Source organism: Pteronotus mesoamericanus, unplaced genomic scaffold (assembly GCF_021234165.1).
Source record: "Pteronotus mesoamericanus isolate MK-2021 breed Mesoamerican mustached bat unplaced genomic scaffold, CSHL_Meso_final contig_220, whole genome shotgun sequence".
Lineage (NCBI taxonomy): Eukaryota > Metazoa > Chordata > Mammalia > Chiroptera > Mormoopidae > Pteronotus > Pteronotus mesoamericanus.
The window spans coordinates 9,364,744-9,377,719 of NW_026555091.1; the positions used below are offsets into that span (position 1 = coordinate 9,364,744).

Consider the following 12,976-nt stretch of genomic DNA (forward strand, 5'->3'; position numbering starts at 1 on the left):
GGGGGGCGGGGGGCTGTCCCTCCCAGGAGCCCCCCGGGGACGGCCTGCGATGGGCCAGGAGCCTGGGAGACGCGGCCGAGGCACCGGGACGATGTTCCTTAGGGGTTCCCGGTGGCGGCTGGGTGGGGGGGCGCGTCGCAGCCTAGCTCGGCGAGGGTAGGCGCACCGGCCGCCGAGGTCCCCGGGCCCCCGGGTGCTCCGTGCCGTGGTCTTGTGCTCGGGGCTTCCCAGAAACTCTTGCGCCCAGAAACAAGGGGCTGCAGGCAGCTCTGCCAGCTCCTCGTTGAGATCCTTCCCTTCAGTTAGGCTGGTGATCAACACGGTAAGAATGTGCCTCTCTCCCATGAGCTCAATGGCACTGTTGTCGTTCAGCACGGGGGTGGCCCAGGCCCTGAGACTCCGCACTCCCTGAATCGGCCTTTGTGGCCGCGTGAGCTCTGCGCGCCCGGGCTCCGTGCCCACCCCTCCCCCCTCGGGCACGCGGATGCCCACGGCCAGGGCCGGAGCCCCGGCAGCACAGACCCTGACACGTGCTAGTCAAGCGCCACGTTCTAGACACTTCCGTGTGCACCCCACCTTCCACCCGAGCAGTCTCCGGCCCCCCTGCTCTCGGCCAAGGCGCCGGGGCTCCCACAGGCGGTGGCGGGCGTGGCCGCGGGCTTGGCGCCCGAGGGTGGACGGGCCGGTGCCAGGAGAGTCCTGCTGGTGTCCGTCCCGTCGCGGCCGCACACTCACGAGGCTCCTGTGGGGGCGGCTCGTCTCAGGACAGCGGCCCGGTGTCCTGCGCGGCGACTTTTCCGGCGGGGCTCCGAACGCGTCGCTTGCCAGGCACTTTGAGAGGAGGACGCCAACACAGACGGCTGTCCCCCAGGCATGCCAGTGCCACCGCGTGGCAGGGAGCTGCCCGTGGGTGTGGGCATGGGCTTAGCTGTGGCTCAACTGCCAGGATGTGCCTTTCCTATCAAAGCAACAGTGAAACTTCGGGAAGACGCAGTGGAGAAACCCCAGGGCCTGTTTTGGTGCTTAACGTGTCCCCTGGGACTGTGGGGACAGGAACTCCCGGGGCGTTTCTGAGGGAACAGGCTTCAGTAATGCGGAATCGGACACAGCTCTCCCTGCTGTACTTGTGGGGACTTTGCCTGTCCCGCTGTCCCAAAGGTGACAGGGAGGGGTGGCCAGGGATGGCTCGGTCCCCACCCCCTTCAGCAGGACGGGGTGGCCTGCCGCCCATGTGCACACGCCCAGCCCTACGGCCTTGGCACACTGGGCTCCCCAGCTCACTTGCTGCAACGCAAGGGGTCTAGCACCGGCTCCAAGCTCCCCGACGCGCACGGAGCTGGGGCCTCGCTCCCAGGCGCCCAGCCTCTGGGGCAGGACCCGGGGGACCGGCCTTCCCTGCGCCGCCCCCGGGATGGGCTTGCGCTCCACCAAAGTGGGGTCCAGGGGCGGCTGGAAGCCCTGGCGACAAGTGTCACCACTGGCCTGGCTCGCGAAGGGGGGCAAGCGCTTTCTCGGGCGCCGTCGTGGGGGCACGCGTGTGCCCACGCGTGTGCCCGCAGGCCCTCACGCCCCTCTGCCCCCCGCCCCCCGCCCCCAGCCATCGCGATGCTGAAGGACAAGGAGCCGGGGTCGTTCGTCGTCCGTGACAGCCACTCCTTCCGGGGCGCCTACGGCCTGGCCATGAAGGTGGCCACTCCCCCGCCTTCCGTCCTGCAGCTGAACAAGAAAGGTGGGTGCGGGGCCGCCGCGCCCCCCGCCGCTCGGGTCTGCGTCTGCTCGGGGGACGGCGGGCGGTGCAGAGCAGCGCTCAGGGGAGTCCTCGGGGTTCGCTCTGCCGGCGCGTCCCGCGGAGCACGGTCCTCGGCCTGGGAGGTTAAGCTTGTGCGCGTGTTCTGTCTCTGCCGCCGCGACCGCCACTGCCCTGCCCTCCACTGCCCGGGCTGGGAGCAGGGCCGCTCCCCCTCCGGCCCGTGGTGACCGTCCCCTGTGCCGGCCACCGCCTCCCTCTTGTCGCACGCGAAGGGCGGGCTGCTGTCACTGCGCTGTCCCCTCCTGGAGCGAGGACAGCGCCTGCCTCCGGCCTCGTTCCTGCAGAGTCTGCGCGGGGCAGATCCGCCGACTCGTGCTCAGCGGGGCCGCCCGGTCGCCAGGCGGCCTCTCCTCGCTCTGACTGCTGCCCCCTCTCCCGTCTCCCGTCTCCCTCACCCTCAGGTTTTAAACTCTCTCTCCCTGTTAACTCTCTGACCACAGCTGGAGATTTGGCCAACGAGCTGGTTCGGCACTTTCTGATCGAGTGCACCTCGAAGGGCGTGCGGTTGAAAGGCTGCTCCAATGAGCCGTACTTCGGTGAGTGGCTGGGGCGCGCCCCGCGCGTGGGGGCCGCAGCCCGGCCGTTGCTCCGGTGGGTGTGACTCCCGGCCATTTCGTCCAGTCCCCAAGTTTGAGGTCCCTTTCCCCGAACTGCCACCTCGCGCGTAACCGGGACACGGAATGGTCCCGGAAGCACCGCGCTGGGCCTGCGCGTGTGGGCAGGGCGAGAGGTACAGCCGCCCACGGACGGGCGCGCGGCACGTAGCCCCCTCCCGGTGCGGGAACGGCTCCAGACAGGGCCCGGCGCGCTGTCTCCGAGCCCCCGGGGCCCCTCCAGGGCCGGCACGGAGGGTGTCGCCATCGGAGCCACAGGTTGTGGTTCAGTCTCACAAAGCGGTGATGACGCGCGTCTGCCAAGAACCGCCACAGCCCCGCTCCCCGACCCGGCCCTGCTTCGCTGGAGCCCTGCTCGGGGTCCCTCACCGGTGCAGCCTGCTCGCTGCCGGGAGGACCGGGGCTCTGCTGCGGCCCGTGTGGCCCCAGAGGCCCGTCGGCAGGGTGCTGCTCACCGCCCCGCCTGCGCTTGCGCCCCGCAGGGAGCCTGACGGCCCTGGTGTGCCAGCACTCCACCACGCCCTTGGCCTTGCCCTGCAAACTGCTCATCCCCGACAGAGGTACGTGGCGAGTCCCCGGGCCCCGGGGCTCTCGGAGGGGCTTCGCCCGCCGCGCACCAGGCCCGCTGGGGCCGGGCACGGAAAGGCCCGGTGGGAGGGGCCGGGCCGGAGGTGCTCCCTGCCTGGTACCCCCTGGGCGAGCCCTGAAGATGGCTGCCGAGTCAGCCCGAGTCAAGGACCAGGGAGGTGGCCTTGCGTCCCCTCGTCCTCGGGCCCGCCGCCCCGCCCCCGGCTTTGCGGGGGGTCCTGTAGCCCGAGCAGGTGAGGTGCCGACCACGAGGCCTCGGGGTCTGGAGTCGGTGGAACGCGGCGCTGCTGACCTGCAGTGCCGGTGCACTTCCTCTCCACCTTGACGGTTGTTTGAAAAGGTCCGCAATAAAAAGTGAGAAACAGACCCGCAGCATGGCAGGACAGGGTGACAGGGCCCACGTCCCCATTCCCTGGGTCACGTTCTCTTTCGGTGCCTCAGAGGGCGAGTCGCCCGAAGTCCGGGTCAGTATCGTTCACCTTTCGTAACAGTTAAACTCACGTAAGTCGATGCCGCGGCCCGGACGACCAACGTTGGCTGGACCGCGTGCTCCCAGCTGTGGCTCAGACAGGGGCTGGGCCCTTGCTGCTGAGAGAAACTCCCGGCTGCAAAGCATGTCGCCGACTAGGAATTCAGTCACGAGAGCCTCACGTCGGGAAGATTCTCTCCGGCGAGCCTGACTCAGTTTCGCGTTTTCTTGTCCCTTTCGGCAGATCCACTGGAGGAAATAGCAGAAAGTTCTCCCCAAACAGCGGCCAACTCCGCGGCGGAGCTGCTGAAGCAGGGGGCAGGTCAGTCCCGGCTCCGGCCCCCGCCGTGGCCGCGCACAGCAGCGGGGCGGGGCTCCGGCCCGCCTCACCCCAGGCTCGGGGCTTCCTGCCTTCTGTGTGTTGGGAGGTTCCTTTCGCACGCGGCTGGTGGGAGGGCAGCTGCCTGGGCAGGAGATGGCCCCTGACTCAGACCGAGTGCAGCGGGGTAAACGTCGAGTCCAGTGTCCCGTTGTGGGGGGGACAGAGTGAGACAGCACGGGGCGACCTCCCCTTGCAACGTCGGTGTAAGTGGTCAGGAGAGTGACTCCATGTGTCCTCTGAACGGGCCACCGCTGTGACCCCCGCCCACATGCCGGCTCTCCGGGGCACTTATTTTCTACTAATAGTCTTTATTTTTTTTAGAGCAGTTTTAGAGTCACAGCGAAACTGAGCAGAAATCGCTGAGTTCCCCTCTGCCTCCTGCCCCCAGCTGCGCAGCCTCCTCCCGTCCGCGCCCCCCTGGCGGGACATTTGTCACAGCGTCACAGCTGAACGTGGCGTGCACGCGAGGGGTTGGGACGGAGGTGCCGTGACGCTCACCCCGCTGCGGGGTCGGCGGCGGCGGCTCCGCGCTGCCTCCCCGTCCCTCCCTCAGCCCTGGCGCGTGCCGACCTCTCCGCCGGCCCCACTGCGTGGCCTTCCCAGAGCGGCACGCTTGGAACCCTGCCGTGTGTGGCTTTCAGGGCGACGTCTCTCACTGAGCCACACGCACCCAGGGCTCCTCCACGGCCCGTTTCGTCCTGGCGCTGAGTGACAGCTGCCGCGTGGGTGGCCCGCAGTGGGGCGACCACTCCCCTGTGGAAGGGTGTCTCGGTGTCCACGCTCTCGCGATCGTGGCTGAAGCCGCTGTGAACGCCCCTGTGCAGGCCTCCTGCGGACGTCAGTTGTCGGCTCCTTTGGGTCAATACCAAGGAGCGCGGCTGCGGGGTCTCAGGGTGAAAGCCGGTTCAGCTCTGTGAGAAACCGCCAGACCGCCGTCCAGGTGGCGGCGCCGCCCACACCCGACCAGCCGCGGGGGAGGGCCCTGCTGCTCCGTGGGCCCCAGCGTCCGGCGTGGCCAGGGCTTCGGGCTTTGGCCCCTCCGATGTGTGTGCCTCGCGGCATCTCCTTGTTGGCATTTGCGTTTTCCCGATGGCATGGTGTTGAGCATCGTTTCATGGGCTCGTTTGCCGTCTGTGTATCTTCTTTGGTGAGGTGTCTGCTAAGGTCTTCGGTCCATTTTTTTAAAACATTGGGTGGGGTTCCTTACTGTTAAGTTTTAAGAGCTCTGTGTGTGTTTCGGATAACAGCCCTTTGTCGGATGGGCGATCAAGGCTCACCGTTCTGAGGTTGCTTTACCACCTTTTTGAGCGATGAACACAGCACATGTTAACAGCTGCAGAGGTTTTGTTTTTCTCGAGGGGGGCCTTTCAAGGCACAAGACTTCAGGCAGAACCTGGGGTCCGAGCTAATCGCCTGGCCGGGCGCTCGCGGCGGGGCGCAGCTGGACCAGGACTAGGCTCCGTTCTCGTGCCCCAGAGCGCTCTCGGCTCTAAGCACGTCTGGAGGCCTGCGTTTCTGTCCACGTGCCTTCACAGCTGACAAGCCGAGCCAGCGAATCAGGACTCAGAAACGGGGCGGATCACGGGGCCGCTCCCGGGAGGCGCCCCAGCCGTCTCCTGGGAGCTCGAGAGGGCGGCCGGACAGGCGCACAGTGACCCTGGCTTGGCAGCCGGGGGTCCAAGCTCTTGGGTCACTTCAGGAGGTCGCGTGGGGTTTTTCTCAAACTAAATTTCCTTCGTTGTCCTAATTCACTCCAGAGCCTCAGCCCCTGGCCGTGCCCTGGCCCCTCCGGGTCCCGTCGTGCACTTTGCTCACGGCGGGGCCGGGCCCGAGTCGGGAGTACGGGTGGGGCGGAGCGCGCGCCTCGAGCCTCCCCAGCTCCTGGGTGCAGCCCCGTTGGTTTGCTCCAAGTGCGAGTTTGTTGCGACCCCCGAGCTGCCCTTGTCGCGTCGGCAGCCGCGGGCCCTGGAGGGTGGCGATTCTGCCAGACTGCTGGCAGGCTTCCCGCGTCTCAGGGCTGCGGTTTCACCTCAGTGTGTTGTGGAGTGTGTTTTCCATATGAAGTAATACGTGTTCTTTAGGCTAAAAAAGGATGATGGAGGAAAGAAGGGGAGACTGACTGAGTCACGGCCCATTGCCCGCATGGGGCCCCGCCGGACCCCCCTCATCAGCATGACGAGTCACCCGTGGTTTTGGAACTCACTGCAGGGCCTGTCGTCAGCGGCTGAGTAGCGGCCCGTCCTGTGGCCCGGCGCCCTGCGGTCGGTCGGTCCCTGAGCTCGTCTCCAGCGTCTCAGGACCTCGGGCCTGTTTGGAGGCTCCCTGAGCTGTTTTCTTTCTCTGAATCCTGCGTTGTTGCCTTAGGGCCCCGCGTTCCCAGAGGCTGGTGGGGGCGTGGGGGCCGTCCTGCCTGTGGTCAGACCGCTTGGTCCGCACAGAGCGCCCCGCGCGGGGGCTGTGGCAGGGTCGGCCTGCTGCTGCCGGGGCATCGCGCTCGGCCCCCGGACAGGCGTCCTCCCCGGGGGTCGGGGCCCCGCTGTGCGCTGCCGACGGGCCGGGCGCGGGCTGTCCAGCCTCGCTGGGGCGGCGCCCCTCTGTTCTGCTCATGGGGAGGGGCCCCCAGATGCAGACCCCGCTCCTTAGCACAGGCTGCGGGGACGCGACCGGGAAGCCAGATCCGGGCCCGGCCGCTGGTGGCTGCCCGTGTGCACCCGATTCAAGTGCTGCCGCCTTTGTGGGGTCCCCTTGTTGTTAGACCAGGATTTCCTTTCTCCTCCTGTAACCGCCTGCGAGCATCGCAGCGCCCGCGGTGGAATCAGACGCAGAGCGTCCGCCCACCGCGCCAGGCCGCCTCGGGTGTCCGGGGGGCCTTCCAGCGCCCACCCGCGCGCACACGCTCCTCATTCCCCGGCCGCGTCGCCGCACAGAGACGGCCTTCGTCCTGCGCTTCCCATTAACCACGCGTGGTTCCCACACGGCCACGGTTTCCATGGCGACTGCTGGCTGTGCCTCCCTTGGTGCTCCGTGGGGGCGGGGGGTTAGCCCTTCTCCCCGGGGAGCGCAGAGCTCGTTGCCGGTGTTTCCCGTGGTAACGCGACATGGCCGACGTCTTCGCCTCCGCGCCCCGGGTGTGTCCTCTGCCCCCTCAGAAGCGATACCGCTGGCTTACCTGCCGGGTGCTGGTGGCTCTTCTGATCCGATAACCGAGGCCCAGGCGTTACGCCGAGCGCCGCCCTGGTGCAGCATGAAAGCACCTGCGTTGTCGGCTCTACGGGCACGAGCCCTGGGCAGCCAGCCAGTCCCCTGTCACAGCTGCTCCTGGGCACCCACCTCACTCAGAGCTCCTGGCAGGGCCGTGGTTTGGGGACGAGCTCTTGTCCCACTCAGACCAGTGATGCTGCGGAAGTGCCCCAGCCGCCCACGGGGACACCGGGCACAGAGGGGGCCGCGGGAGCCTCCCCGAGGCCGCAGAGTCATGCGCCTTCTCTGCATCGACCTGGGTCCCTCACTCTCCACCCTCGGAATCAGGGGGGAAGGGCGCTGGCCCTCGATGTGCCCAGCAGGGGCCGCCGGCCCGGCGCCTCTCACCACAGGGCACCGCCAGCGGCCGCTGCGCGTCCCGCAGACACGCCGACCCTTGCTCCCTGCCCTGCAGCCTGCAACGTGTGGTACCTGAGCTCCGTGGAGATGGAGTCCCTCACGGGCCACCAGGCCGTGCAGAAGGCCCTGAGCCTCACCCTGGCCCAGCAGCCTCCGCCCCTGTCGACGGTTGTGCACTTCAAGGTGTCGGCCCAGGGCATCACCCTGACAGACAATCAGAGGAAGTGAGTGCGGCGGCGCGGGGCGGGGGGCAGGGCGGGGGGCGGCGGCTCCCCGCGGGCACCGGCCCTGGGTGTGCGGCCTCAGGCCCCTGCCCCCCCGGTGTGCGAGCGCACTCGGCCTGCCTCCAGGCCTCCGTAAAGCAGCAGTGGCCCCGGCCCCAGGTCCTCGTGGGGCCTGCCCCGCGTGCCACCGTCACCCCTGTGTCCCCACAGGCTCTTCTTCCGGAGGCACTACCCCGTGAGCAGCGTCATCTTCTGCGCGCTGGACCCGCAGGGCAGGAAGTGAGGACGGTGGGCCTATGGGGGGGGGGGCCACGCCCGTCCAGCCCCTCGGGAAACTAACGCCGCTTTCCGTTCTCCCGAACCCGCCAGGTGGACTGCGGACGGCGCGGGCGCGAGGTGAGCTGCCCGGCCGCTCCCAAGAGGGTCCTCGGGAGGAAATGAGTCAGCGTCGCCCCAGGGCCTGGGTGTGCGTCTGGGGGAGGGTGCGCCCAGCAGGGGCCGGGCGGGGGCTGGGGGGCGCCCGGGGGTCAGCAGGTGCAGAGGGACCCGATACCTCCCTCGGGGCCGCGCACCCCCTCGTGGGCAGATGACCCCCGTCGCTGAAAGCCGGCCCCAGTCAGGCCCGGTCGCCGCGTCTTTTCCCGGGGCCCCGGCTTCACGGTCCCCTTGGTCTCGGGCTCTGACAAAGGGCTCCGAGGCCCCCCAGCCCCGGGCTCCAGCTGCATGGAACGCGCGACCCCGTCGGTGACCCGAGAGTCCCGGCCGCCCCCTCCCACCGTGTGGGCGCCGCTGAACTCCAACAAAAAGCCCCTTCACGTCTCTGAGGCGGAGACGGGGGCCTCGGCCAGGGCTGGGATGTGGACAATGGCCGTCGTTGTGCTGGGCCCAGGCTCCGGGACACGGCTCGGGCCGCGGCTCGTTCTCCCGAGGCATCCCCGCGCCCGCCGCCTCAGCGCGGGGAGCGTGGTGCGGGCACGAGCCCTGAGGGGGCCCGGCCCGTGGGCGGGGTCGGCATCGGCGGGGGCCGCCTCCCCGAGGACGTGGGGAGCGGCTCAGGGTCCGCCCAGCCAGCGCCGGCAGGACACTCCTGGCGTGGGAGGCGCTGCGGCCCGGGGCCCCGCCTGTGAAGTGGGGTGTGAGGCGGCGCAGGGGCGCAGGGCCCTGGTGGGGAGTGGGCAGGTGGTGGGAGGAAGCAGAGGCCTGTGCCCTCTCGGCCTCGCCGGCCGTGCTGTGCGCCCTCACCCTGCCTCTTGTTGCAGAGTCTTCGGGTTCGTCGCTCGGAAGCAGGGCAGCGCCACGGACAACATGTGCCACCTGTTTGCGGAGCACGACCCCGAGCAGCCCGCCAGCGCCGTCGTCAACTTCGTGTCGAAGGTCATGATCGGCTCCCCTAAGAAGGTCTGAGCCCCCCGCCCGCGGGGGAAGGTGCCAGAGGGGCTGGGCGGCCCCGCGGCGACCCTACGGCGACCCTGCGGCAACCTGGACCTGCTGCCTCCTCCAGCTTCCCGAGCCACCCTCCGCACCCCCCCCACGCCTCTTCCTAACGGGCAGCGCCCGCACGTCCGTCGGCAGCCCGGCCCTTCCTGGGCTGAAGTGGGCACCGGCCACCCACCCAGCGCCACAGCCAGGCCGTGTGAGGAAATGTGGGTCCTCTGCACCTCCCACGCTGGCGTCCGGGGCCACCCAGCCCCCTCTGCCACAGCCGTGACCACAGTGCACGGCCACACTGTGGCGGGCCCCCCGCAGGCCACCGCCTTCCCAGGACAGGAACACCCATGTGACGAGGGTCTCCGAAGGTCCCTGCAGAGCGCGGCGTGGACCAGGGGACAGCAGGACAGGCTGTGGGGACGAGGGTGTCACCCCCAGGCCTGGTGGCAGCCCCAGCCTCCAGTCACGTCGGGTCGGAAGACGCGCCGGCTGCGGGGAGGAAGGGCGAAGGCGGAAGTGACGTGCCACTTCCGTGTAACTCGGTTTCTTTGCCGAGTCGTTTGCAGCCACGCTCCTCGCTGCCGGCCACGCCCGGGTGTCCCTGCGGCAGCCCCTGCGCCCGGCGTATCAGAGGCATCGGGACAGAGGGCGACACTGCGGACTGGCTCCCACGTGCGGTGACCCTCACGGTGTCCTTGCCAGGCTGCGGTGACATCCTTTCTGGGCGGAAGGTTCTGGGAGGGTGGAACACGCTGCGCTCCGGCAGCTCCCTCTGGTCGGTCACGTCCCTACCCGCAGGCTCCTGGGCGTCCCGTGCGCTTCCGGCTCCCTGAGCTGGGCAGAGGGCGTCTCAGCCTTACGGGGGGGTTGGGGACCTCCCACCGCGCCGCAGCCACATGTGCACGCCATGCACGCCGGCCCGGCGTGGCAAGGGGCTGACCCCTCACCTGGCCCACCTGTGGTCACGGCGTGGGGGTCCTGTTCTCTGCTGTGGACACAGCACCGGCCCCTGCCACCCGGAGTCAGCAGTGCGGGCCGCAGGCAGGGGTCGGGGCGGGCTTCGGGGGCTCCGTGTTAAGTGGATTGGGGGCGCGGGACGAGGAGCTGGGACCCTGAAGGGCGGTGGGCCCACCGCTTAGCACCCACCACAAGTGCCTCATTTCTGTGCCAAATGCCCACCTCGTCCCGCAAGGCGGGCCTCGTCCGTCACACGGCTGGTGCCTCCCCTGCCCAGGTCCCAGCCCTGCGGAGGCATGTGGCTGTCGCTGCGGGAAGTGGGGAGGGGACTGGGGTTGGTACTGTCCCCGGGAGACACCACGTCTTGCGATGGCTCACGCCCAAGTCAACCCAAGGACTGCAGGCCAGGCCCCTTGTCTCGGGCAGAGAGCGAGTGGCGTGTGGCTGAGACGCACGACCCCAGGGATCTGGGAGACCTGGGTGCCCCGCGCAGTCACATCCTGGATGCCGAGAAGCCAGGCACCTTGCTTTTCAAACTGACGGGCCAGTGGCCTGTCTTCGCGGTGGTCGAGGGCCCCAGAGGCTGCTCCAGGCAGGTGGCTCCCGAGGCAGCCAGCCCCTGGTTTCCGACCAGCTGGTACGACAGGGCCTTTGCGTGTTACATGTGCATGAAACGGGGTGGCGCGCGCATGACCTTGGCGCCGGGCCGTGGGCGAGCCCCGCCGCTGGCCTAGGCTCCGCGCAGCAGCCGACGCCTCCCCAGACTCCTCTCCGGGCGCCCCCAGCCAGGGCGCCGGGCCCCTCGCCAGACCGGTGCGTGTCCCGCCAGTGCTCACCCGTAACCCAGCCGAGTCACGCCCGGGTAAGGGCCTCCCCGTGTGCCCTGGCATCCGCTGCACCCGGCCGCCACCTCTGCCTTAACTACTAGCGGGCATTTTTACTTTTCTTATATTGTAAAGAACATATCCAGTATGTAAATGAATGTTCTATAAACCCTTTGTATAGTCATTTTCTCTGCTCTCAAAATATTGTCTCTATTCAGAGTATAATAAAATATTAACCTTGGTCACCCTCACGGAGGCGTCTGCTGCTGGTGTTGGGTGTAAGGCCCTGAGGCTGTGCGCATGCGCGTGTTGCGTGAGCGGGAGCGCGTGTTCGTGCATCCGTGCGTCTGTCTGGGACGCCCTCTCTGTCTCAGACCACGTCAGGGGACCTGGATCCCGGCAAGAGGGTGCCGACGAGGACGGCGAAGCAGACGCTGGTCGGCTGCCACCCGTGGGGCAGGTCCCTGCCGGCACCGTCGTGAGCTGCGGTTCAGCCCAAGCGGCTGTCGCCGGCACCTCCCCGCGGGCCTGGGGAGCGCGGGCCTCCTGCCACCTGGGCCCGAACACGCCCGCGCAGGCGCCCAGGGCACAGGCGACAGCCACTCAGCCTCGGCAGAGCCTGGGAGCGGGCTTGTCCTCGTGAGCGCAGTGGCAGCTCCTACAGTGAGGGCAACAGCGAGTGAGGCGACCTTAGCTGCCTGCAGGGGCTCGGCGGCGGTGACAGCAGGTGGCCCGCTTCCACCTACGTGGCAGGACACTCAGGGATGCGGACCTGGCGCACGAGGCAGCCACGGCTCTTCGCAGGTGTCCCTCATTTGGGTTTTACAGAATTTCTTTCCAGGTGGACACGCCACACCTGTGTCCTCCGCGTGGCCCTGCGGCTCCGCCCGGCGCACCGTCCGTGGGCGGGGCCCTTCTTCCGCACTTGGCCCTCAGTCTGGAGGGGACAGCCCCGCGGAGCGGGTGGCCGCGCCCTAGGCGCGTGCGCAGTGCGGCGGGAGCGCGGGCAGCGCCGCCCCCTGGTGGCCGCCCGTCTTACTGCCGCCGGGCGCCGAACGGCGGGGCGCGTGGCGGCCGGGGGCCGCGCTGCCCGGGCTCCGGGGAGCCCCGCGCCGCCCTGGCCGCGTCCGCCCCGCTGTCCCTCCAGGGCGTGGGCGTGCCTTTCTGTCTCTCCGCGTTTCCGCCGCGCCGGGCTGCGGGGGACGAGACGAAACCCGAAATGGCAGCGCACCGCTCGGCGTTTCCCTGTGAATTTTCAGACGCGGCCCCGGGGCTAAAGCCCTTTGTCTGAGGACGGCCGCAGGGCATGCGCGCGTCCGGGCCGGCAGGGGGCGCGCGGGGCGCGGGCTCGTCGGTCACAGTCGTGTCCCCGACGCTCGCTCGCAGGCAACACCCGGCGGGGGCGCTGCTGCGGAGCGGGCTGGCCCCACCGCACGGGCGTCAGGAAAGGCGGCTGCGCGACCCCAGCGCCGCCGTCGTCCTGCGTGGCCTCTGTCCGCAGGACAGAACACAGTGGCCCTGGCCCCAACTGTCCCCAGCCCACGGAGGGCACAGCGGGGCAGGGAGGACCCCACGCTGCCCAGGCGGCCACCTGAGGTGGGCTCGTCCACGGACGCTTCTGCTGAGTTTGACGCACCCCTGAGCTATTCTGTCCCCCAGACACCACCCCCTCCCCCCGAATCCTGGAGTGTCCTCTCGGGGGGCGGCGGGGGAGGGGGTTGGTATTAATTGCCCTGCAGCACCTGAGACCGTTCCTTCCGGGACAAGCAAAGACCTCACATGCAGTGGCATCGGGGTCACAGAGGGGACAGGTCCTGTTTTTCCTCCGCCTGCACTGTCCCAGCTCCTTTGTTTACTTTAGGCACCGCGCTGGGTCATCCCGTCTTATGACCTCAGAAGGCAGCTCTTCCAGGAAATCAGGAAACAAGCTCCGTTCCCCTTTTTTATTTTTACGGTTTTCACAACAACTGTATTTCTTAGATGCCTCCCAAGCGGACCAAGCTGCACTCTGTTTCCGGGCCTTTCCAGAAGGCCTCCGTTTTCAGCCCACGGTGGGTCCTGGCTGCGGCCTGACCAGCGC

The 12,976-nt window shown here is 68.7% G+C and overlaps 1 protein-coding gene across 1 annotated transcript in view; it reads left to right on the forward strand.

Moving 5' to 3' along the window:
* Positions 1-11,138, forward strand: part of TNS3 (tensin 3) — an 84,082-nt gene extending 72,944 nt beyond the window's left edge. Inside the window, exons 21-28 of the mRNA XM_054571391.1 lie at positions 1,598-1,729; positions 2,251-2,346; positions 2,907-2,984; positions 3,726-3,803; positions 7,519-7,687; positions 7,898-7,966; positions 8,057-8,083; positions 8,947-11,138. Coding sequence (XP_054427366.1) covers positions 1,598-1,729; positions 2,251-2,346; positions 2,907-2,984; positions 3,726-3,803; positions 7,519-7,687; positions 7,898-7,966; positions 8,057-8,083; positions 8,947-9,091 — 794 coding nt within the window. The 3' untranslated portion in view covers positions 9,092-11,138. The remainder of the gene's footprint in view (positions 1-1,597; positions 1,730-2,250; positions 2,347-2,906; positions 2,985-3,725; positions 3,804-7,518; positions 7,688-7,897; positions 7,967-8,056; positions 8,084-8,946) is intronic.
* The last annotated feature ends 1,838 nt before the right edge of the window (positions 11,139-12,976 follow it).